The sequence below is a fragment of the Drosophila pseudoobscura genome, chromosome 2, assembly GCF_009870125.1.
Source record: "Drosophila pseudoobscura strain MV-25-SWS-2005 chromosome 2, UCI_Dpse_MV25, whole genome shotgun sequence".
Lineage (NCBI taxonomy): Eukaryota > Metazoa > Arthropoda > Insecta > Diptera > Drosophilidae > Drosophila > Drosophila pseudoobscura.
Genome location: NC_046679.1, coordinates 15,385,064 through 15,410,510, shown reverse-complemented (window position 1 = coordinate 15,410,510; position 25,447 = coordinate 15,385,064). Strand labels below are relative to the sequence as shown.

The following is a 25,447-nucleotide window of genomic DNA, read 5'->3' as shown; positions in this document are numbered from 1 at the left end:
AGGAGCAGCCAGCCGTCGTCAAATCTGTTGGCCTAAGCCTCAAAAGAACACTGGGGATTCCTTTGGAGAATTGAGGAGGATTCCGAAAGGAGAACCGAACTAATTAAATGTCTGCCTCGACCTTTTGCTAGGTGTCAAGGCGCAGCCCGCCCCGCCCCGCCCCGCCCCGCAGCCCTTTCTAGGCGTCAAAAGGATGTGGCGGCTGATGGCTGCCTGACAAGTTACACAATTAGCAGAGGAAAACCAGAAAGTTGCTCTCAAACATTTCAATGGTTGCTCCGCCCAAAAATTGTGCCCACAAAAACTTTTGTTGGCCAACAAAATTCGGCTGCTGTTAATGCTGGATCCTGGCGGCATCCTGGGGATCTCTGGCAGGATGCTAATGAATTGCTGTAACTGACTGTTCGCTCGCCTAGATTTATGCCATGAAAATTCAAAGGTAAATAGCCAGCCGTCGTTCCACTCTCTGACAGGCAGCATAATAGAAGTCCTGACAGACCAAGGGGGGGCGGCGTCGGGGGCGTGGAAACTTTAATCAAGCGATCCTTTTGTTTGCCAGCAGCCACCGGGAGAGAGGACAGAGGAGAGCGGAGGAGCCTCCTCCTCCCGCCGCGAGTTTGAATCAAGTTTGCATCAATTTCAATATTCCCACTGTTTTCATTTAATTTCAGCAACTTAAAACTTAATTGTGTGCTTCCTGCCGGCTGGCAGTCCTCCTTTATGCCACTCTGCCTCGCTGCCCCTCCGCCCCTCTGACTCTCTGGGCGCCTCGCCCCGCCCCCCGCCTCTTGCTGCGTTTAAATTTGCAAAAATTAAAGCAAGCAGCGCGTGGCAGGACCCCTCTCTGGCTCGCAACAGGTTGCCACACAAACTCATTTGGCGAGGGCAGGAGGGGAGAGGAGCGGGGAGGAGCGGAGCGGGGCGGGGAGTGAGAGATTGGGATGCCACGTCTGCCAGTGGGCTCCCGGGTCTTGTAATTTCCCGCACAGTGGAACGACAACGGCAATGATAGTTTCTCCAGGCCCCTCTGCCCCCTCGCCCCCCTCTGCCCCCTCCTTGCCACCCGCCAGAACTTCAGTTATGAATGGCCATCGGAGGAGGTGCTGCTGCTGTTTGGAAAAACATGGCAGGCGACCCCCAGCTTCATCATTTAAAAGCGCATTAAAAACTTTTTAGATTAATTTCCACCGCAGCGTTTCGCATCTCTTTTTTTTTGTATTTTTTTTCTCGCCTTTTACTTACTGTTTCCTGCCACTAATAATCCTGCCTGCTGCTGGTTTTGTTCCCGCTTAATGTGGCTGATTTTAATCCAAAAATTGCTGCAATTTAAAACGAATACCACATGAAAATCTAGGAAATATGCTTAACAATTGCTCCTCCGGTTACTAATACGTTTTTCGTGTACCCATTGTTGCTCCTAGCAGCAGCAGAAAGGACTCCAGGCCATCGAGGCACTGCTTCGTGTTCGGATTCCCCATATATTCGGTTTATTCATGAGCTGAGATGCAAAGCATTAGGAGCAAGGAGTACCACCTACAGATCCACCAACAGATCCATCTCCAGCTGCTGCTGCACTGGCAATTCAATAGCTTTTACCTTTTCAATACACATTTTGCCAAATCATCAATACATTTTTTCTCTTTTTTTTTGCCATCGAAAATGCATGCAGCTCCCAGGAGCAAAAGCAGAGAGATGATATACAAACAGCCCGCCCCCCGCCCCCGCCCCGCCCCCGAACTATGGATAGAATGGGGTTCTGTTTGCTCTGCCCTGTCCTTCCCCTGCCTCCTCCCGACGCTTTCACAATCATTTTCAATAAATTTATCCGCAATTTTCAGAGCCTTTGGCCCCTGGGCTGGGCTCCACCTTGTTGTCGCTCAAAATTCGATTCCCAGCAGATTTCTTTTTTCATAATTTTCCCTTCCAATGAATGCAGAAGGAGGTGGCTGACTGGCCTGGCCTGGCTCTAATCCCGTCCACTGACTGTGCCAACCGTGTGTGATTTTATTTAAGCTGCACCTCGATTGCTTTTCAAGGATTTCCCCTCCAAGACGAAGGGGTGGCCCGTGGGGGGGGGGGGGGGAGGGGGTTTATTCATTTCCTTGGCCTTGGCTGAAGGGGTTCCTTCCTGTCCGACCTTTTTGGCCACAAATTATACGCAATTAAGCAAATTTGTCTAGCCCGAAAAAAAGAAAAAAATCAAAGCTTCCTTTTTGGTCACTGATTAAGGAGCCGGTGGCCAGGAATCCTATGAAAACAAATTGCAAGGCAAAAAAAAACATAAATAAAAACGAAAATCAAGAACAATAACAAGGCAAGGGGCACGGTGGGCGGGGCACGGGGGGAGCGTCATGTAAATAAATGCAAAAGATACGGAAAGACGACTAGGAAATGGCGTGGGGGGGGAGGGGTAGGGGGTAGGGGGGTGGGACGGGCTGTGGGTTCATTTAACTTACGGCGCGTTTCCGATTTACCGCAAATTTGAAAACCAACAAACAGCCAAAAATTCGCCCCAAAGGCAAAAACCCCAAACAAGTAAATACGAATGAAAGACCGAAAGATAGAAAGATGGAAAAAACAACAACGAGGAAAAACTGCGAGGAAAATGTGAAAATCCCAGGCACTGGATAAATTGTAAAATTCAATTTTCGACCCCTTTTTTCGCTCTCTCTCTGGATCTCTCCTCTGGTTAACACTTTTAACTTTGATTTATGCATAAATTTCCACTTCACTTTGCACATGGCCCAAAGTCCTCCCCCCCTCCTTGCGTTTCGCCCTTTTGGTGCCTTGATTTGTTGATTTCTAACAAATATTTGTAAGCTTTTCCGATAAAAGTAAAGTGAAAATATGAAAGAAAGGTCGCGGAGGGGGTGGCGGGGAGGGGGAGGACAAGCAATGACTGTCACTCGACTGTCCGTCCAGCCATCAATGAATCATTTCGTTGTACCTTTTCCCACTCGGTGTTCAATATTTTTTGGTTTTCCGCCACGCCAGATCCTCGGCTTGTGTCATCCGTCACTTTTTTCACAGCGTCCGACAAAAGTTATTGTCGTCTCGCACTCGTTAGTGTCCAGGAGGGGGGGTCAGGGGGCAGGCAGCACTTCCGGACAGGCAGGGATGAAAGTTACTCCACTCTCACCAGTCAGGGGCCATCCAGCGGTCCATCCAGGGCTCCATCCTTCGCTCCATTCAACGCTCCATCCATGGCTCCATCCAGTGGTCCCTCCATCCTTCACTCCATTCATCGCTCCATCCATGGCTCCCTCCATCGCTCCCTCCATCGCTCTAGTTAAGCGATTATCGTTCTCGATTTAATATCAATTTAAGTTTTTCATAAATTTCATCATCGAATGCCAGGCTCTGGGAATTATTCATGACCCGTCTTTCAGCCATTCAGCCTTTCACTAGCCCCGTCAACAGCCATCAACCATCAATGGCAGGGCTGCTGCTGCCACATTACCTCGTATTTTTAATGGCCATTATAAATAATAAACAGTGCGAGAGAACGATGTGTTTTTCTAGCCAAATGATATGTGATATGTGACGCAAGAAGCCCTCCTCTGCCACTGCCACTGCCACCAAAAAAAAAAACCAGACCTTTTCTCGCTCTCTTTATTTTGGTTTGGTTTTTGCGGGGGGGGCGCGGCTTAAAAACATTAATAAACCGGAAGAGCAGCACAGCACGAGCTCAAAAGCGGAAATGGGGCCAGCAAAAAAAAGGAGGAAAAAGGAGGTAAAAAAACATCCATATATCGTCCTGTGTCCTGCCTGCTCCTGCCTGCCAGGATGTCGCGGGAGTTGCGGGAGTTTTCTGTGTGTTTATCTGTGCGCGAAAATGCATTTTTGCATACAACATAACCGCAACAGATGCGGTCGCTTCAATATAAATGCAGTTACAAATGGCACAGATCGTACTCCCCCCCCCAACGCCCCCTCTACCCCTCCTTTATACCCCGCCTTTATATGTGTGCGTGTGCTGCGGTCATTACAACGAATTGCGTTCACAATTTCAGAGCTCTCTGGCATCCCCTTCCGCCTCGCCCCGCCCCATGTCTCCACCCCCCCTCTGTCCGTCTGTCTGGTTTGCAGTTTGGTTCTCTCTTGTTTTTTCTTTCCGACTTTTTGGCCTGGTCATTTCCGGTTTTTGTTTCTGTCGACCATTATGCGCCCTGTTGTCGCTCATCGGAAGGGCAGACGGGGCCTAGCTACTGCATTTATAAATGCATATGACAGAAGCCACCGCAAAGGCGGCAGGGGAGGGTCAGCAGGGGGGAGGGGGCACAGGATGCACTGATGGGCACACACAAATAACGCTAATTATGGGACTTATGCTGGCGAGGCACCTTTAAAGCGGATTTCTTGTTAAATGCATTTTACCCACCCCGCCCCGCCCCGCCTCGCCCCGCCCCGCCCAAAATTGAAAGCTGCTTTCCATCACACACCGAAGCACAGGCACAGAGGGGGGATCCTGCCGATGAGGAGCAGCAGGACAAACACAATCAAAGTGTTTCATCCAGGCTAATGAAGAGCAAATGCAAATGGCTCTCTCCTCTCCAGCGGCAGCTCTTTCTCTTTCTCTCTCTCTGTCTGTCTGTCTGTCTTTCTGTGGCTCATTAATGCGCATAATCAAAGCGGCAGTGCAGCAGCAGGAGCAGCAGGATGCAGCACGGAGGACTTGCACAGAGGCTGGAGCATATTTGTCACATGATTACCGTATCAAATAACACACAGACAGACAGAGGGAGAGCCACATAGTGGTCGCTGCCAGGATTACACGACACCGAGACATTTCTGGTTAAGCAGGGAGCACCGTCTGTCATGACGGAAAATCCGCGTACCATAACGTGGGGGAGGAGGGAGGGCCTCCACAAGCACCATAATTTGGCACTATCCCCACAGACGAATGGCGACTGGCGACTGTGGACTGTCGACTGGCAGTGGCACCAAAAAGAAGCGTCCAACCATTCCATTCACTCATCCTCGTGCATCCTGCCACACAGACGGCAGGCAGGCCTGTCCGACTGGGAAGCAGGGACAAAGGCTGCCCGCAAGCGTGTGGCAATAGACAATGTCTATGCATATTTGTCATATGTGCAGCACCGAGCTCGTTGTGGCTCCTGCCTCATGCCTCCTGCCTGAAATTGAAACTGTTTAGTGCTGGTGGATGCCGTTGCTGTTTCTGGCCTGATGCCTGCTGCCTGCTGTCTCTGACTCTCTGGTTCTGACTCTGGCAGATAATTTGCTAGAAAACCCATTTTCCGCTTGCTTTTCTGTGCGGCAACCTTTGGGGCACCACGAGAGTGTGTCAAAGCAGCACTTGCTCCCTTCCCCGAGTATTGATAGGTTCAAGGCGACTGGATGCGAGGATCTTTGCTGTTTACAGTTATGACCGCCACAAAACTTCCGGTTTTAAGCTGTGCCGCACATGGTAGCTCTTTCTCCGTGTTTTCTGGTGATTTCGCGCTTTCAAAAACCTCTTAGGCCGAGTGCCACATCGAGAACATCCCAAAACAAGGCCCAAATGTGGCCAGCAACCAGAAGCGGCATCAATGGGAATACAGCACTTAACGGCATCGTTTCGACGGCTTAAGTAGTCGTAGTCGTAGTCGTAGTCCTAGGACTAGTCGGAGGGAAACAGAAGGAGAGAAAGAGAGAGAGGAGTGAGAGAGAGAGGAGGAGAGCGGCTTAGTGGATAGGCACAGTCACGGTCTGCCTCTGCCTCTGCCTGTGCCTGTGCCGTTTGCCATATTCCATATTCATAATTGCTAATGGAATATGCTGCGACAACCACGAGAAGGAGCGCCAGGAGGGGCGCCACGAGGGGCAGCAGGAGGAAAAGATGATGACTCTGACGCTGACGAAGAGTAGCAGACAGACAGAGAGGGAGAGACAGAGAGGGAGAGAGAGAGTCTTAGCAGCATCATCATCATGATGATGGCGATTACGAGCGCCCACTACAAAGTGTTCCTCCAGCTCCCACCACCCCCACCCCCTCCCCCACCCATCTGCCCAGCAGGCGCTCTGCGGAGATATTCCTGTGAGAAATTAATTTGCAACTTGCGAGACATTCGGCTCTGGCGTCTATTTACGTTGTATATATTACGTATACGCCACCGCCGCTTGGCTGTTTGTGTTTTAGGCGGCCACAGCTGGCACCGCCCCTGTCCCCTGCCCCCTTTTGTGATATTCCTCTCTAAAAAGAAAAACTGGGCTAATTTCTAGTCACCCGTCACCTGCAGCAATTTTCACTTTACTTTTTGTGTTTTTTTTTCCCCCCGCCCCTGCTGTGTTTTGTTTTTGGTGGAGCTGCAAAGTTTTTGGCAGCTAGAGAGAGGGAGAGGGGGAGAGTGTTCTAGGAAGCTCTCGCTCTTTGTTAATTGGTTCAGTCACCTGTCTCTTGATCTGCCAGTCAAGCGTGCACGACCCAGAGAGTCACACCATCAGCACCGAATCCGAAGCCGAAGGCAAACCACCATTCAGAACCGGACGGACGGGCGGACGGGCGGATGGCCGGTTGACGGGGCAGGAAGGAAGGAAGCCAAGCCAGGGCCGGGCCGGGCCGTGTCACCTGGGCACTCCAACAAAAAAATGCCGTAGCCGCTTGCTCAATGAACGTTTTAGATTACAATAGGCCAGGCCCCAGGCCCCGAGCCCCCGAGCCCCGAGCCCAGGGTGGATCGGGGACCTCACATTAGCTTGGGGAGGAGGGCAGGGGGTTCTCGACCGCAAAGTTAGCGCTCCGCTCCGCTCCACTCCGTCCGTCGTTAACTTAATTGGCCATCACCACCCACTTTGCGGGTTTTTATGACGATGGCGATGGCGACGGCGACGGTGACCCGAACCCGAACTCGAGACCGAAAGCACAAGAACAACTTTTGCCTGTTGGCCCGGTGGTCCTTGGTGGTCCTTGGTGGTCCGTCCTGTCGACGCGCGTTTGCCTGTCACATTTTTTGACATTTTTATTCTATACTTTTTGTTCGTTGTTGTTGGTTTGTTGCTTCTATTTTCTATTAGGAGACTTTTTTTTTTCCTCTCTCTGTTTTGTTGCGGTTGTCACCTGGCCGGCCGCCACCTGTCCCCCCCCCACCCCCCACCCCCCTTCCAGTGGTGCCCCCCTTTTGTATAATATTTGTGGCATTGCCTACTTTTTAGCGCCGTCTCATCGTTTATGACCGCTCTGGGACACGGACTAGACTTTGGACTTGGCATTCGGTTTGGTGGGGGCGGGGAGGGGGTTGGGTGGCTAGGTCCTGTCGTTTACGCTCGGTTTGGCTCGGCTTTTTCTATATATTTTTTGTGTGATTAATAGGTGTGTTAATGGATGTCATTTTGATGTTTCCGCCAGACGCATGTCTCCCTCTCTCTCTCTTTCTGGCTACTTTGTTGGGCAGCCTCGCTCCGTCTCGCTTCCCCTGCTGGGCGGGGGGGCTGGTGGTTTTGTGTTTAATTTGAGCATTTCTGGCTAATTTTTAAGGCTCGTCATTAAATGTAGATAATTTTTTATGCTTTTCCTCCATTTGGCCATTTGCCCCTCCCCCTCCCCGGGCGGCCTCCATGCCCATTCATTTACCATTTCTATGCCTAGGTTTATGGAGCAGCAGCGTCGTAAAAGCGAGAATGTAACGAGCCAGCGTCACGACTGTTGCAAGGGTCAAGGGGCAAGGGGCACACGGACGAACGACCAGCGGAACCATCGCGATGGTCATCGTTTCTGAAGGAAGAGACAGACGCCACCGAAGCGGTTGTTAAAGCCTTTTATTTGCTGTCGTAGACAAATCGTTTGGGCATGGCCTTGCTCTCTCTCTCTCTCTCTCTCTGTCTCTCTCTTGCTGCTCTCTTTTTTTAATTAGAAATTTTTAAAGTGCTTTCGAAGCCTTGGAAAAAGAGTAGAAAATATTAAAGATACCCGCAAAAAGGCGATACACGGCATACCCTTGAGCACCCTCTATGGCGGGGGGGGGGGGGGGGAGAGGGGGTTGGATGGGTATTAAAAAAAAAGAGTGCTCTCTCCTTAAACAAAAAATATGTTCGGCGTTTGCTGAACATGGCATAAAATGCAACATGTTTCGCCTCCCATCTGCAACGCCCCCGAATGCTGTTTTTATGGCCACAAAGAGAGCGAGAGAGAGGGAGAGGGGTGTGGGGAGGGGGGCGGGGTACGTTGCAGCAGGCGGCGCAGTAATCGATATGTAAACATGCGAGTTTGCGTTTCCCCCACTCGCTGCCACGCTGCCTCGCTGCCCCAATGAATGTTGAATGGCGAAAGAAGTGGCGGCACGAGCGGTGACAGCAGAGGGGCGGCAGGGGCGGGGCTGTGTGTATAAATTTAGAAGCAAACACGACAACAAACCAAAAAAAAAGAGAGACAGAGAGAGAGAGGGACAGGGGGAGGGTAGAGAGCCAGCAACAAGCTGCAATCGCTGCGTTGTGGCATGCAACATGTTTTTATATATAAATCAATTACTTACCAAACATGAAGCGCGCACCACGATGAATGGCGGAGGCATGCCATGGATTTATGGCCCTGAAGGAGGCCACTCCGTCCATCCATCCATGTGTGTGTGTGTGTGCGTGTGTGTGTGTGTGTGGCAGCCAGGCAGGCAGGTCCATTAAAGTTATTCAAATTGTTTTGCAATTTGATTAAATCCGAGTGCCGAGATTCCAGATTCCACAACTAACTTCGTTATGGGATTGCGCCCTTGTCCCACATCCATCCGCCGCCCTTTCATCGCCCCTCCCTTATCGCCCTTCCCTTATCGCATCGATATGGCTGCGGCACAAATTTAACAACCAAAATCGAATTATCCCTGACGCGTATATTAATTGAGCTTTGCGCCAGAAATTAGAAACAACCAAAAAACAAAACACCAAAAGCAAAAGCAAAAGCCAAAGCAAGAAAATTAAAATTGACGCGATTTTGGGTGAATCCCAGAGAAAATCCCCGGGAAAAACCCTCCGGCTCCGGCTTTCACGGCAGCAAATTTGTCAACGGGAAAATATTTTGGGCCATGAATTGATATAAATGCCTGGCCCGGGGGCCCACCGAGAGGTCCTGCGCAAATAATGCGCTAAATAAATTGCGAAAAATTACATAAAATATTTAAGCGCATTCAAGTGTAGCGCTATAAAAAATGGCGGGGCATTAAGAGATTTTTTTTGTTTTGTTTTTTGCTGGCAAATGGCTAAAGGGGGGGTGGAGTGACTCCAAGGTGGAGTGACGGCGTGTCAGACACGGCAATAGACAGCCCCCAACCACCTCGAATAGAACAAGGAGCCACGTGGCAGTGGCCGTGTGGCAGGAGCAACAAATTATGTGTGTGTATAAGCAAATAGCTGCTGAATATTAGACATTTGAGAATTGGCATAGCAAATGCTGGTCCTTCATTGACTTGCAACCCCTCAAGCAGCAGCAGCAGCAACAATGCTGCCCCACCCGCCCGCCTGCCACCTGCCATGCAAATGTGGAGACGCGTGTCTTGGGGCAAGTCAAAACGAAATGGAACTTCCATTTTCCCCCCTTTTTTAAAGTCCAATGGCGGCAGACAAACGCCGAAAATGCTTGCTTCCGCCGCCTCTCAGACGCTTTTAATGCATTTTTTATTGGACTGCCGCGCACAAAACGACAAGCAAATAGAGAAGGCCATAAAAATAAATAAGGCACACAACATGTAGCCAGTGGGCGGGGGCCGGGGCGGGGGCATGGTCACATTAACACCAGCAAACGTATCCTTCGGCAGGAGGGACCCCGGGAAAACGCGCAGCATATTTTTGCTATTGCCCGGGTGTCCAGCCGCCATAAATTTCAATGCTATTGAATTTTGTATGAACCCTCGACCAGCAGCAGATCGCAGGAGCCCAGGTCAAGCTGGGAGAAAGATCTATATGCTCCTCCTCCTCCCCCACTACGTGCCGAGTTGCTGGTGCTTTAAAAAGGTATAATTTATTTTAAAAGAACCCCTCAACACCCTCCAATCCCAGTCCCAGACCGAGTCCCTGTGCGCTCTCAGAATCAATATACAGGCAAGATTTATGCCGCCCGGTAATCGTTGCTAAGGTCAGGACCAGAATCTGACTTGGCTCATTAGAAATGCCAAACGGCAAATGCCTGTCATTTGCATATACAGACTCCTCCACTCTCAGCCAGTCAGGGGCCCCAACTCTTTATGCGAGTATGTATATATGATGTCGCATTACAGGCGAGTGAATATCTTAATAGAGAGACTCTCCGCAGAGTCGCGTGCGGCACACAGGCAGCAAATAAAAAATTGCCAAAACTTTCGGCCGTGCGGAAAGTGAGACACATGAGAGAGAGGGAGCGTAGTGGAGATTGGGGAAGGTGCTCCAAGGGCGGGGGGCAAAAAGAATATCAATGAAATTGTCATACACAAGTAAATGCCTCCAGATAAAGAACGTAGAAAGAACCAACAGAGAGGTGGTGGCAGACACTCCACTGAAGGGAAGGCCAGGCAGGAAGATGATGGTTTTCGTATACCCTTGGCAAAGAAGGTCCTTAGACAAAGCTTTCCTTTATCAGAAATTGAATGAAAGGACTTTAGAAGGGCCCTGCTTCAAACGGCTCTAAATGATCCAAGATTTATGCTGCGATGGCTGCCAGTTTGTCCGTCGCTTAAGAGGAAAAGTGGCAAAGAGAACACATGAGAATCCCAAAACAAAATGCATGTCGTGTGCGCTATGAGGTTCTCGTTGAATCAAGTCTCGTTAAATCGAGTCTCGTTGAATCGAGTCTCGTTGAATCAAGTCTCGTTGAATCGAGTCTCGTTGTTAAAGGGTTTATTTTTATCATGTTGTTTCTGGATTGCTCCCAATTTCCCGCTGCTTGCGGAAGCTTTAGGATCCTCCCCGCCTTGGCTGCTTCTCCAGGACTTCCCTCGTTTTTTGGCCCTGAAAATTCCCTCTACTTCTCATAGTCAAACCCCTGTTCGATGCCTGCTATACCCTCTTGCAGGGTGAAAACGTTTGCCTACCTTTGAGCTTGTGGCACTTTTTCTACTGCATTTGCTGCTCAAGAACGTGGCAAGGGGGGGGAGAGCAGTCGCAGTCAGAGACAGACACACAGATACAGATACGGATACTCGGGCGAACACATGTTTTGAATAATTTATGCGGGCGGGCGGTGGAGGCGAGTGAAATGTGCCCGCCAGGAGTTCTACTGCTGCTCCATGGCTCTCTGCCACCCCGCCCCCCCACTCGTGCCACTAGGCAAAGTTTTTTGCACTCACACAGGGGGGAGTGTGTGTGTGGGTGTGTGTGTGTGTGTGTGGGAAAGAAAGAAGGCAGCAAAAAAAGGTGATAAATGCATAAGCAGGAAAAGTTTTGCGCCTCTTTTCGTCTTTGCCTTTCGATTTCGCTTTTGCACTGAGTGCCGTTTGCCGTCTGAGCAGACAAGTGGTGGAGAGAGGGGGGAGTGGTGGAGAGAGGGGAGTGGAGAAAGGGGAGTGGGAGAGTGGGGGAGAGAGAGAGTAGTACTAATAGCGAAATTGCTACAAATCGTTTTGGCCAAACTTGCGCAAGTTTGTCTTCCCCTTCCACACACACACACACAGGCACACAGACAGGCACACACACACACACAGAGAGGCACACACACACGTGCCGCAAAGAGGAAGCCATTTTTTCTCGCCTTTCGACATTCTAATTTAGACTCGCTTCAAATATTTATGCAAACAAATTGAAATAAAAAGAGTTCCTCTCTGCCCCACACTCCTCTCCCCCACACTCCTCTCCCCCTCCCCCTTTGTCTCTTCGTGGAAGCAATAAAAGCCAGAGCGTAAATATTTAGTGGTATATGAAATAACCTCTGCTCCCCGCCCCCCCGCCCCGCCCACTCGAGATACTTAGAGAGTATCTCTATGTGTACCTCTAGATACATTTCATATTAAACTTGAGCTTCTCTCCGCTGCTGGCTTGACTCTTTCTTGTTGCTGTGGTTTCTCTGGGGCTCCTTGATTGTGGCAGGAACCGCAGCTGTTACACTTTGGCGGCATTTTCATATAATTTATTGCCTTCAGCCTTCAGCCAGCAGCCAGCAGCCAGCAGGTGGGTTGCCTGCCGCTTGAGTAGGGTTCGAGTGGGTGGGGGCCCATGTCTATGGCTGGTAACGCGGCCGCAGCTACAAGTTGCGTTTATCAACTGACAACTAGCTAACAAATAGGGCGACTGGAGAGGAGTGGGGCTGGGGGTGGGGGTGGGGCCTCTAATTTGGGCCTTCTAATTAGAATTTATTGGATTTTCTAGGACTCGAAATGCTTTAAAGACCCCACCGTGGCGGACTTAAAGCCTTCCTTCATCGGTGGAAATATCCAGCAGCAGCTGCTGAAATAATTGTTATTTCAAAAGGGGGAAGGGGGGGGGGGGGGGGGGGGCAACCGGAGATTGCCGCTTTGTTATGGCTGCAGTTTTCCGCTGTTGTTATTTTTACCTACATATGCAATTTTTTGCACCAAGGATGATGCCATCATGCCACACAGAAGGCCCCCATCGTCAGCAGCAGGCAGGCAGGCAGGCAGGAGCATCGCATCATCATCAATGCTGGTGCAGGAGTGGCGGAGGAGTGGCGCGCAGTGCAAGTGGAACGAGAGAGGACTCATCGACAGTCGATAGTCGTCGTCGACATCAATGAACCGATCCGATCCGGTGCACCAGCGGAAATATTGAGTCGTATCTGTGTCGCGTGCTGTACACACACACGGCACACACACACACACAGAGAGAGACACAGACAGACAAAACGAAAAGCCTTTAATCGACAGCAACATATTCGATTTTAATATTCATATGCCGTCGTCATAAATTTCATGACAACGGCAAAGGCAAAGCGAGCAGAACAGAACAGAACAGAACAGAGAGCCGTGCAATATATGTGGGCATTGATAGGACTATCCTCCCCCCGCCTCCTCCTCCATCGAGAGACAGAGAGAGAGAGCTATTATCAGCCCAGTTCGTGGAGGATGACTCACACGCACAAATCACGAGCAACTCGTTACTCGTTGAGGGACATATAATTTGGGTTTTGTTGTCCTTTTTTCCCCCTAAGAAGGGAAAGAACGTGCTGTGGCCTTGTGTCCAGGCAACTCTCTGAGCTCTCGCTCTGTCTCGACTAAGCCTCTTTTTTTGTGATAATACCCAAAGCCCTTTTTGACTTGATAATCACATGGGTTTGCATATCATTTGCCCTGGCTCTGGCCTGCCCTCTCAATTACGCACATATCTCTCTCGGTCTCTCGGTCTGTGGGTCTCTGGTATGCCTTTTAAAGCGTCTTCGAGGAGAAAATCGCATGTGCCACATGCGGGGAATTAAACAACAAACAACCCCAAAGAGAAGGCCAGAAGCAGCCGCTAGAGTGGGACATTTGCCCAGGGATGGATGGACTACGACTACGCATTGCTCATTACAACAGCAACAACAATCAAGGAGAAGTAGATGAAGGGCCAGAACCAGTACCGAACAGAGGTTCTCTTCTGGTTCTCTTCTGATGACGCCTGACACCCTTTGCTTCCGTCTCCGTCTGCGTCGCCGGGGCTCCGGGTCTCTCTGTGTCCGTGGCGCACTTCAAAAACTTAACCGTTAGGCATATGCGTGATTATCTTTCCACTGCCAGCAACAACAACAACAACAGCCAGTGGGAGAGAGTGGGAAGAGGCAGCAGCAACCCTTAGTGTGGCAGAGAGGCACTGGCAGTGGGGGCATGAGGCACTGGCAGTGGGGGCACGGGGTACCGGGGCCCTTCAACAATTGCGCGCTGACCCAGTTACCCGGCAACAAAGGCGGAAGCAAAAGGAAACGTGCTGAAAGCGAGAGACGAGAGGAGACAAGGCGCGGAGAGCAGGGTATGAAAAGGCACATGTCATCATAGAAATCAGTGAGTGCCGGCCAGCAGCAGCTCCTCTCCTCCTCCTCTGTGGCACTGGCCAGGCCCTCGGCTATGGAACGTTGCTTATGAAAAAAGGAAGGAAAGGAAAGAAAGGGGGAAAGGGGGCGTACAGAGAAGGTGGATGGTGGGTGGTGGGCAGTGGGAAAATTCATTAAAATGGCACAGAGGCGAGACAACAATGAAACGGTCCACTTGGGTCCGCACCGGGCGGACAGTAGCCAGTGGCCCAGTGGCTTATCGGCCAGGCCATATGTGCCACACACACACCCACCCACCAAGAGAGAGAGAGAGAGAGAGAGAGGGATGGAGATGGGTGCGGATGGACATCCAGTTAGTAATCAAATATTTAGCATACTTTTTAGAAAGCATATTAAAATAACATTTCCGGCCAGCTTGGCAAAAAGGAAGGCAAATCGTCGCAAAGTCCCATCCGCCGAGGCAGCCGGCGAGGGCATTAGCCGGAGTCCATGAACCGTGTAATGCACACTCTCACACCCACACACACCCACACACACCCACACACCTACACATGGCCCTTGGAGAGCGAGCGAGAGCGAGAGAGAGAGAGACGAAATCCCAGTGGCATGTGGAGCAGCCGGCACTTGGGGAGCGTTAATGTGCCATAACGAATGCATTAGAGACTTGTACTAAGTAAGCGCCGTTAGTTAGTTAGTTCCACTGAAAGGGTTGCCCCAGCCAGCCACGTGGCGCTGGGGGGTTGGGGGAGCAGGGTATTTAAAATTTAATTACCCACCACAGTAATCCAGCAACCAGCCCACTGCCTCTCCTCATCCTCCTCCTCGTCCTCCTCTGTCCTCAAATGAAATCCAATATGCTGTCCAGAAGAAGGCACAGAAAAAATATGCTCTGCTCTGAAGGGGAAAACATATGTTGCTGCTGCTGCTGCCGCTTCTGTTGTACAATGCCACACGGAACAACAATGAACAGCAGCTTCCCCACTGATATCATTACTCAGCCGCCACCCAAAACACACACACACACACACACACACACACACACACACACACTCGGAACTCGGAGAGCTTCCTTTCTTCTTTTTTTTGTGCTTTCTTTGGGGCTATCGAGGTTTTTTTCCGTTATTGTTGTTGTTGTTATTGTGATATTATCAAGTGAAGTGCTCTTGCGGTTAACATATGTACTCTCCCTGCCTCGTTCTCCCTCTTTCTGAGGGAAGGAGGGACCCTTGGCCCTCAGTTTTAAAGGTATTTTGGGGATGGAATCCAGTATCATATCCTTCTAGCCATACCTGATGTATCGAAATAAAACAAGTCGCTTTGGGTGATAATAAGAGCCTCGCAAGTAGCCCTTAACACGCATATCTCCAATGATCACTGATCACTGATCGACTGAAGAGCTGAATAGCTGAAAACAGTATAAAAACCCAAGCCCTACTGATCTCCCGATATGCCTCGCAGTTGATAGGCTCTACTGAACGCAAAGGATTCGTAATTATGATGCATATATTCATCCATGAATGAATGATCAGTGGAAAAGGATCATCAAAATAGTGAGATACTTTGAGAGTGAAATTGGTTAGATGGTTTTCTGTTCCGAACACGTCTTTATTCAACTGATGCCCCATCCAGCTTTGATCTACATACCTTTTCATCTGGCCGTATCTTCGGCATTTTCCTGGAGTGGCCGTACATTAATGGATTCTTAATCTAAGCTAGGGCTGATCTAGCTATTGGCTGATAAAGGTTATAATGGGTGATGGGGGTTATCCTACCGCTATACTTTATCTAGATACATGATACATTGACAAATCGTTGAGAATAAGCAGAGTAAATCGAGGAATTGCGACCACCACATGACACCAATCACCGGAACATGATCTATGCTCTGCTGATCTGCTGAACATGATGCCTGATAGATCCTCAGCATGATGACACGTGGTCCCTGACGAACGCATCCATTCATAGAGGGGGCAGAACGTCTTTGGAGCAGAAAAACACAATCGAATGTTTCCTCTTGTGTCGGCAATAATCTGTATTATTATTTTACGGCATTTGCCAGCTCTGGAAACCACAAAATAGCTGCCCCTGCCAGGGTATCTGCCACATCTAGTATAATGCCTCGTGGCTCTCATATCTGTTGCTGTTTCTGTTGCTGTTGCTGCCATTTCTATTGCTGCCTTTGTCTATTGCACACCCTCTCTTTCTATACATATATATTTCTGTGTGTTTGTGTGTGCGTTTTGGCTTTTCTTATTATTCCTATTACCACATTCTGTTGCTGTTGTTTTTGTATTTAAGCTAATTCCTTTATGTGTATGGATATGTGCCGTGTGGCGTGTGGCTGTGTGGCTGTGTGGCGTGTGGCGTCTGGCTGTGTATTTGTACAGGGGAGCATATAAAACGTGCAGCCACATAAAAATAAAACCCAAACAACAAACAACAAAACAACAAAAGCAAAAAGCAAAAAGCAGCAGCAGCGTAAAGCAGAAAAAGCCAAAAGCGCGCAACGGATGATAAGCCAAGTGGCAAGAATTCAAGCGTAGTCAGCATTGATAGCTGATGGAGTGGAGCTGCCTCTAACTGGGGCTGTGAGGGGGTGGTAGGGGGGAGTGCGGCATAAAGGTGCCTACTTCACACAAAATTACCCTTTTCAATTTGTGTGTGCAGAGAGGGGGGGGAGAGAGTGGGGCATTCCCCCTAGCCAGAACTCGTTTATTGACTTTTTGTCATTGCTGCTAATGCATAGCAGGAGGAGGAGGAGCAGTACCAGGAACTGAACAAACAGACATATGTAGAGTCCCCTTCCTCTCAACCAGACACATCCTGTGCTCAGTCCTGCCAGAGGATAATACAGTCGGAAGTAGCTGTGAGGGGGGAGGGGAGGGGACTGCTGTGTAGCAGCTTTATTTTTATGGGACGCATTACGTTTAATGTTTGGCTTACTCTCTCTCTCTCTCTCTCTCTCTCTCGAAGCCACAGCCTCTGATTCCCAGACATTTCTATAGCTCCTGGCTCCCGGCTGCTCTTTCGGTGAGTGCCGTAATTAAGTGTCACATGTAATTACAATACACTCATGTGCTTTGTAATTAGAGTTTAGCGCAGCCAAAAAAGGACCCCCCATGCGGAACTTTTTCGCAAAAAGCTAATTCCAATGAAAATGAATGCCGGGGCAGCATTTCGAATCGGGGACAAGGAGATTTAAGTTTGAGCTCAGCCCGGAACGGACGGATGGTCCAGTGAATGGCTAAGCAAACCGGAAACCGCGAAGCGGAATGATTCGGACCGACGATGATGATGGGGGGATTATTATAACTATAATTTACTGCCGCTGTCTGTTGACTGTTGACTCTCGACTCTCGACTGAAGCCCCAAGAACCGCAAGCCCCTAAAAAGCAAAGGCTATGCAAATGCCGCCCCCACTTGAGGGTGGATGGGGGGCGGGGGGCGGTGGGGTGTGCTCTGTAATTTATTTAATCTGCGTAAATAGCCCTAATACAAATATTTATATTGTTCTCTCTCTCTTATTTTTCTCTTTTTATGTACGTATATAATGTATACCTTCATCTACTACAAAACTACAAACTACAAAACTACAAAACTACAAAACTACACAACCACTACCAATAAAAAAATAAAAAAAAAAACAACAACTACTGCCTACTGAACTGCTGTATAAAACCATCTGTAAACAATCTTCAAATCTGTGCCTCTGCCTGTGCCTCTGCCACCTGCCACCTTGCTCTTCTGCCACATCTGCCACATCTGCATCTGCATCTGTATCTACTGCTCTACTCTACTGTTAACTGTCTCCACCGAAATGCAATGCGCAGCGCGGAAGCGACGAACTTTTGAGTCAAGCAGCAGTCATGGCGCCCGCTTCCGACAATAACAATCAGGACCTGGCCACAAAGAAGGCCAAGCTGGAACCGAGCACCGTGCTGGCCGGCGGAATTGGTAAGTCTTCGCTCTCTCTCTCTCTATCTCTCTATCTTTCCTTTCCATAACTATCATACTTTGTATCTGTGTGCGCTCTCTCTCTCTCTCTATCTCTATCTCCATCTCTGTCTTTGCTCAAGTGCCGCTATAGTTTTGTTGGCCTTAAACTTGGCCACAAAGTCGCCGCCTGCTATTCGCCTGGAGGCACTTTGTGGCCTATGGCCAATTAACCTACTAATTAGCATGGAAAACAAGCCAACGTATGCTGTTGGCCAGCAAATTATTAAGGGGGGGGATGGAAAAAACAGAAAAAAAAATACGTGGAAGTGTACAGGACACCGATGACTGACCACGCCACGCACTGTGTTGTGTGTCGGCACATTAATTAGCCGCACACACACACACAGACGAATGCTAGGGGGGTGTTACAACCCCTGGCAGCACTCTCTGCATATTGCCATACCGCAAAGTAATAAAGCTAATCAAAAACCGCACACCGAAAACCCGGCCAAAACCGTAACCCAACGCGGGCCAAAGCGAAAGCAAAACCAGTAGAATGAACCACACATTAGGCAAATATTTGACAGGTACCCACTCGCTCGCTCGCCCTCTCGCTCGCCCGCCCACTCGCTCGCTCACTCGCTGAATGGCTGAATGGCTCTCGCTGGTTCACTGGCTGAATGGTTTGTCGGTTCGTTGGCTGGGATGTTGCATGGAAAAATCCGCTGAACCACAAAATGATTGCCACTGCAAACAAATCAATGGGCAACAATTTCCGGCTGAAATTCAAAAGTAATCGACTGCTTGTCGAACCCCCCCGGTCCGCCCGCCCCCGCCCTTGCCTATCGATTGTTGTTGTTTTGTTGCAGGCGAATTTAATTAACGCCATAACGCAGTGCAGGGGGGATTTTTGAAAATTCTTTTGAAATGTCGCTGTAATTAACGTGTGGCATGCCCCCGCCAAAGGAATCGGATCGACACAACGGTCGTCAAAGGCCATAGAGAAGGATCCGAGAATTAGCCATTAGCCGTATGGCACTTCTGGCTTTCCCCCCACCACCTCCCCCCGGCAGACAGTCAAAGGTCACACACACACACACACACACACACATACGCAATGGAGTGGCAATGAGCGAAAAGGAAAGGAGTGAAAATGGCAATCGACACTCGGGCGGGATGAAAAATAAACGCAGAAAGCAGAAGCATAATATTTATTTATTACTTTACAAAGGACTTTTCTATTAATTAAAAAGCAACAAGCAGACAGTCCCCATCCTTTCACACACACACACACACACACAGCAATGGAGAGAAGAGACGAGAGGAGAATATGGTTCACCTTTCACCCTTGTCGCCTCGTCCATTGTTCGGTGTCCACAGACGAGGCGGCTGGCGCTGACCCAACGGCATTTTGGTGGCCAGTTCATGCATACGCAGACCGGCGAGCCCCCACACCCCCCGCTTGACACCAGCCACCTGCGGCCATTTTAATTTTCCACGCAAAGTTCTTGTGCAAACACACGCCCGCCCACGCACCGAGAGAGGGAGCGAGAGGGGGCGATTTCCGTCCTGCTCCATTAAAGTCGCTGGCCGCAGCTTAAAGAGTGTGCAAGTGGGGGCCAGCCAGGGGCAGGGGCGGGGGAACGAAGCTGAAATCCCAATGAATTCATTCATGTGGTCGCTGCCTGTATGGAAACCACTTAAAGCCGCTGCTCCTTCCCGCTCCCTTGCTCTCCGCCCGCTTTGCTTCGATGCCGAAAATAATAACAAAAGGAATTGCTAAATAAATGTATAAGGACACTTTTATTGCACTGCAAGCGAGCCGATACATGTGGCAGGAGGCGAGGGAGACTCAAAGGAAAGGACGAGCGGGATAACAACAAAAGCCAGACAAGTAAATAGCAAAAATCCAAAGAGCAACAATGAGCATTGTTCTCGCTCTCTTTGTGGGGGCCTGTGCCGGGTCCTTGGACAAACACACGCACAGGAATTGGCCCAAAACTGTCATGTCCCTGCCTATTGACTGGCCCCCCCAGTGTCCTTTGGCAGTGTGTGTGTGTGTGCCAATACATCGATACACCGCGAACACTACACACTCCACACGGTACCTGCTACATGCCACATAGCGGCAGCAGGACATGCAACAAATTTTTCACGTAAATGTAATAAAAACACTTTGGCATGTGCAATGCGGGGCAGCAGCGGCGCCACGCCCACCCACTTCAAGCGGTGAGGAGTTTGGGGGGGGGGGGGGCTGGGCTGAAGCACACTTGTAGTAAGTGGAGCCCCCACACCCCCTCTCCCACCCTCCCGAGCACCACTTGGGCAAATGCAAAAGTGCGCTGTGGGATTTTCGGGGGTCGGCTAATAAATAGTTTCATTTGATTTATTTGATTTTTTATTATTTGGAATATTTTATGCAAGCCCTACGAGGCCCCAGGGAGTCGCAGCGGCAGCTAATTTGTGGCGCCCAAAGCCCTTCGAAGTCTAGACCTAGACCCAGGACCGACCCCAGACCGACCCCAGGAGCCGTGGCATGGCCGGGTCGCGTGTCTGGATGGGAACATACCATGCCATATGCCATACGCTCCGTGTCCTGCCGTTTCGTCTCGTTTCGTTTCGTGTCGTAGGTGAAAGCGTGGCCAGAGCCGTGTGTTTTTCCTTTGTTGTCGCCTCGCCCTGCGTGTGTGGTGGCGGCTATTGCTGTTTCAGTTGCTTGTTTATTGTTACAGCTCTCACACATGCATCGTCCTACTCCCTCCTCCACCCTCCTCTCCGGCGATCCTCCTCCTCCTCCACTGTTTGTACAGTCCACCAACATTTGTTTGTTTATTGACCGATTTTCGGGGGCTTAACGGTCAACACACACACACATTGTTAAAGGCGGAAAAAGGACCAAGAGAGAGTCCTACCGCTGCAGCTGTTGCCTGTCCGTGCGTGAGGATGGCAGTGTATTTTTTCGGTTGATTTTAGCATTGCTAATTCCTCCGCCAGACAAACGGATAGACACGGCTCGGAAAATATGCTGAAAAAATAAGTTAAAATTACTCTTAACCAGCCATCCATCCGGCTGCCGGAACTACTCCCTTAAGCCCTCAAATCCTGGCTCTTCAATCAATTTAAAGCTCAAGGACTCCGCGCGCAGGGACTCTGGGACACTCCGGCATCTGTCATCGGCGGCATCGGCCAATCCCCTTGGACTGGTCAAACACTTAAACGCTTTTATTGCCATAACCAATAAGGCGACAGTTTGGCAGACACCGAATCGGTGTCCTCCCGCCGGTGTCCTCCCGCCTTGTCTCGGATATCATTCGCACGTCCGTCGCTCCTGCTATGCGTTGCGTGTAAATATTTTCCCAGTCAATAAAATAATATTGTCATAATTTTTTTTTTTTTTTTGCTGCTCGTGGTAGGACGCGGTCTGTATCAATATTGAGACAGCATTGAAAGGAGGATAAAAATCCGAACCAGACCGTGAGGCAAACAACAATTGTCCACTGGTTTGGCCGCCGGCCCCCGGATTGTGGCCTTCCCGCTCGACGTGTGTGCTATTTATGGCCAGCACTGTACGTGAGTGCGGTTAGTTGAGAGAGAGAGTCCTCGGCTTGACTTTCGACTTGACTCCAAGACCTGATCCCGGATCCATGCCGGATACAGTGGATATTTGTGTGCACTTTAATTAAGCATACGCACCGTTGACGGCCCTCTCCCTTTTGCCGAGTAATTATAATGCACAAATGGAGTGGAAAACTTCTGCAAAGGCTAACAAAACTTAAGCACTTGCCAGAGTCGGGCCCTCCTCCGAGTGTGTGCTCATAATTTATACAATTGATATACTTCATGGAGAGCCACTGCCACAGCCACTGCCACTGCCACTGCACCTCCTCCGAAGTGAGTTCTAGTTACAGACTCCGCCTCGGCCTCCTGCTTGCCCCAGTTACAGGCACAGTCGCAGACATGGAGACTGCACGCTAAAAGGCAATGCAGCTGCCTGCCGAGTGCCGAAGAATCCTGTGGAAAGGAGCCCCCACCCCCTTTTTTCGTAATTGAAATGCAATTAAAATTTGTAAACGTCCCACTCTGCGTACATTGACTCTTGGCAAGGTCTCCCCCCCAGCCCCGCTCCCTCCCTCTGTTCGGCCTACAAACATTTTTTAATGAATTACATTTCTTGCGGGTGTTAGACTCGAGCCGGGCCTGGGCCAAAGAAAATCGTTATTTTCAATTATGCCACAGGACCTGTCTGGCACAAAAAAAAAGCAAGAACGAGGGAGGGGGTGAGAGGGGGGGAGGGGGTGTGTAAAATGCAAAACGCAAACACAGCCGCTGGCATTGAGTTTCATTTGCTGCCAAAAAAAAAAATACGAAAAATTTGTGCCATGATTGATTATGCGTGGGCGGCAAATGTTGAAATTAAAGACAACGAAGGACCCACCCCCTCCCCCCCTGCCAAAAGCAAATATCATTAAGTCCTTAAGCATACACAGACAGAGACGGAGACAGAAGGAGAGGGAGAGAGAGGGGGCACAGAGAGAAGTTTGTGGAACAATTTAAAATTTATGATGTGTGAGCTTGTAAAAATCTAATTTACTGTCGCATAATTAAAGACGCAAGGGGACGGCATGTGCATGTGTGTGTGTGTGTGTGTGTGTGTATTTATTCAAATTATATATTCAACTGTTGACACACCCAAAAGGCAAAAGTTTTATCTGTCGTGTGGCGCGGGGAGGGGTGGAGGGGCAACACTGGCCTGGCGTCACGTCAGGTCACGTCTCTCTCCTTCTCTCTCATTAAATCATTAAATGCCGCCATGTAAGCATAAATTTAATTGTTATTAACAATCAGCACTTATTTTGACTCCTCCACACAGAAAGGCGGGAGGCGTGGCACTTTTCTTTCTGGCCTGGCCTTTTGTTCAACTCCCCCGCTCTCCCCTGTGTCTTTTCCATTCATTTTCATTTACAAATTTGTACGTTTCGGGTTTCTGTTTGCTTTATGAATTTAAATTGTCATTAATTAACTTTTGTGCGCATCGAATGGGGGCCTGAATGGGTGTCGGAGGGGGCGGGGGAGGCCGGGAGGGTGGAATTATTACACATACGCATGGAGGTCCGTGCTGACCATTCATTATGGGCCCCAGCATCGTCCTGCGAACTCAATTACAGTTTGCAAACTTTTCAATTAGCTATAAATAGTTTATTTATGTTGTTTTTTTTTTGTTTTCCTGCAACTCATGCAACACGAAGTGGCGCCTCGCGCGCCTGTGTGTGTGTTTAATTGAAAAGTGCTGCCTCAAACGCTTTTCACTCTCACTCACTGTCTGTCCGTCTGTGTGTGGGTGTGAGGCTCATTAATACTGTTGAGCCCCCCCCCCCCACATCCTTGCAGCTCATTTCAACGCGCAGCGGAGCGGATGATTGCTATTCATGGCCCGATCATACGATACATCCAGGGGTAGGGACATTGACAGGACAGCAGGCATCATTATCGCATGCAAATTTTTCTCGTATCCTGCAGTTAATGTATCTTTTTGCTTGTTGATTTAGCAACATACGCGCACGAGTCTGATAATTACTTTGATGTTAATTCATTGTCCAAGAAGCACTCGACCTTTACACCCGCTCTCTCCCTTCCCACTGCTTTCCCTGTCCCTCCCTCCCCGCGTTTTTCTTTGGGTTTTTTAACTCGATGTTAATTAAAAAGCAGCAATGGCCATAACTGGCGTAACAAATCCAGCCGCAGGCCCAGCACCCACCAAAAACAGAACCAGAAACAGAATGATTCAAATTGCACTTTTTCGCCTTTTTTTTCGCCCTGTTTGTTTGTTAGACTGCAGCGTGCCACTGGCTGTGGCTGTGGCAGGGACTGTGGCAGGCAGTAGCTGTGTGCTCCGAGCGCTGTGTTGGCTGTGTTTCCGGCCGTCGTCAACTCGTCGCCATCTTCCTTTCCAATTATGCCCCTGCCGCCCGGCCGCTGTCTGCCTTTGTGGCAGTGCCCCAAGGCGTCTGCTGCGCTTTCTGCTCGGCACCGGGTTCACTGCAGTTCGAGTCCCGTTCTCTGCGTGCTCTCTCTCTCTCTCTCTGTTCGGTTGTCGATTTGCAAAGACATTTTTTTTTGTGTCGTTTTCACACCATCAAGCAGCGTTTGTTGCGATTTGAAACAAATCTACGAATGCCCCAGCAGCGGCAGAAAATCATAAAAAATATAGGAAAGAGGTGGAGCGGGGGGAGGAGGGAGGAGGGCGCGGGAGAGCCAAAAACCAAATTGAGTTGTTGATGGGCGAACGTCAAAAAATCCACAAATTCTGGCAGTTGTTGCTCGTTTTTTTTTTTCTGTTCCTTTCCCGGCGACAACGTCATCATGAATGATAGATACTTTTACATATTTTCGCTGTCGATGGTTTTTCCGGCAAACTGCCCAACGGCACTTGATTTGTTGTTTGTCTTCTGCAGAACATTTCCGCCGCTCCCCCCCTCCCATTGGAGCCCCACTGTAGCCCCCTCTAGGAGTGCACACTGTACAGGTTTATTTAGTTTTCGATTTTCGCCTGTTTTTTAGGGGGTCCGTTATTTATGGCGGAGCCGCTTTCATCGCCCGTTTTTTGCCTATTGATTTTTAATAAATTTTTGAGCTGCCGAAAGGACTCAAACGAGACCGCACAGGGGGGTGGGGGGCGGTGCGGGGGGGCTGGAGGGTTGCATAATTTCGTTTCAACTTCATTTCCGTTTCGAACTAATCAAAAAGTGTAATTTCCGATTAGTTGTATTCAGAGGCGGAGGCGAGTTCTGCGAGTGACCCGACGACCCGACGACCCGACCTGACCAGAGTGCAGGTCGATCCTCTCGAAAGTTGGCTCGAGACTTTTCCTCCAGCCTGCCGCAAAATGGCAGTGGCAGAGTCCTTTTCATTGGCCAACTGTGTGTTCTGCTGTGGCCCGGTTTTTCTTTCATTGTATAACAAATCGGAACATTGACCTGGCCTGGCCTGGCCCCGGCGTCTGTGATTGAAAGTGGAAGGGAATTGGCCGGATAATGACCCTTTTAGATTATGAGTTATGGCCGGACTTCGGGGGGCTTGGAGGACTCCGAGGGCTCCTCGATTTATCTCAATCCTCGGCATTCCTAGCATACTTATGCGGGCAAACGAGTCGATTGTCGTGCCTTAAATTGGGGAATAATTTCGTGGCAATTAAAACGGCAGATGGACCGGCACTCACCGCTATCTCTGCTGTTCCCATGTGCTGGTGTTTTGGCTTGTTTAGCAAATATCCCAGAGAGAGGGAAAGCAGCGCAGAGGTGACTGCATTTCATTTGCATATAAACACCCCGAAAACGAGTCTGCAGGTGCATGCGGCGTTGCAGGTGCAGGTGCCACAACACACACAAAATAAAAAGCGAAATAACGAAACGAAACGAAACCAAACACATTAACAGGTGTTGACTAAGCGCCGCCCGAAACGAGACCCCCGCCAGAGCCAGAGGGGCAGAAGGACAGACAGATTCCAGTCCGGTTCCGGTTCCGGTTCCTGAGAGGGGCAGGGGCAGGGGCAGGGGGAGGGGGAGGGGATGTGCTTTGGTGGCTTATAAAGAGTGCCAAAATTTGTTTGCTTTTGTTTATAAAAATTTAAGGCACTTTTGGACA

The 25,447-nt window shown here is 49.7% G+C and overlaps 1 protein-coding gene across 7 annotated transcripts in view; it reads left to right on the top strand.

The window, feature by feature from the left end:
- Positions 1-25,447, top strand: part of heph (polypyrimidine tract-binding protein 1 heph) — a 173,994-nt gene that overhangs the window by 123,038 nt on the left and 25,509 nt on the right. For 5 of the 7 annotated variants that reach the window (XM_033383690.1, XM_033383681.1, XM_033383689.1 and 2 more), the window contains one exon: positions 17,701-17,824. The exons of the other annotated variants lie outside the window; for them this stretch is intronic. In XM_033383690.1, the coding sequence (XP_033239581.1) occupies positions 17,701-17,824 (124 nt within the window). Of the gene's footprint in view, positions 1-17,700; positions 17,825-25,447 lie in introns of those variants that run through there. 7 annotated transcript variants of the gene reach the window in all.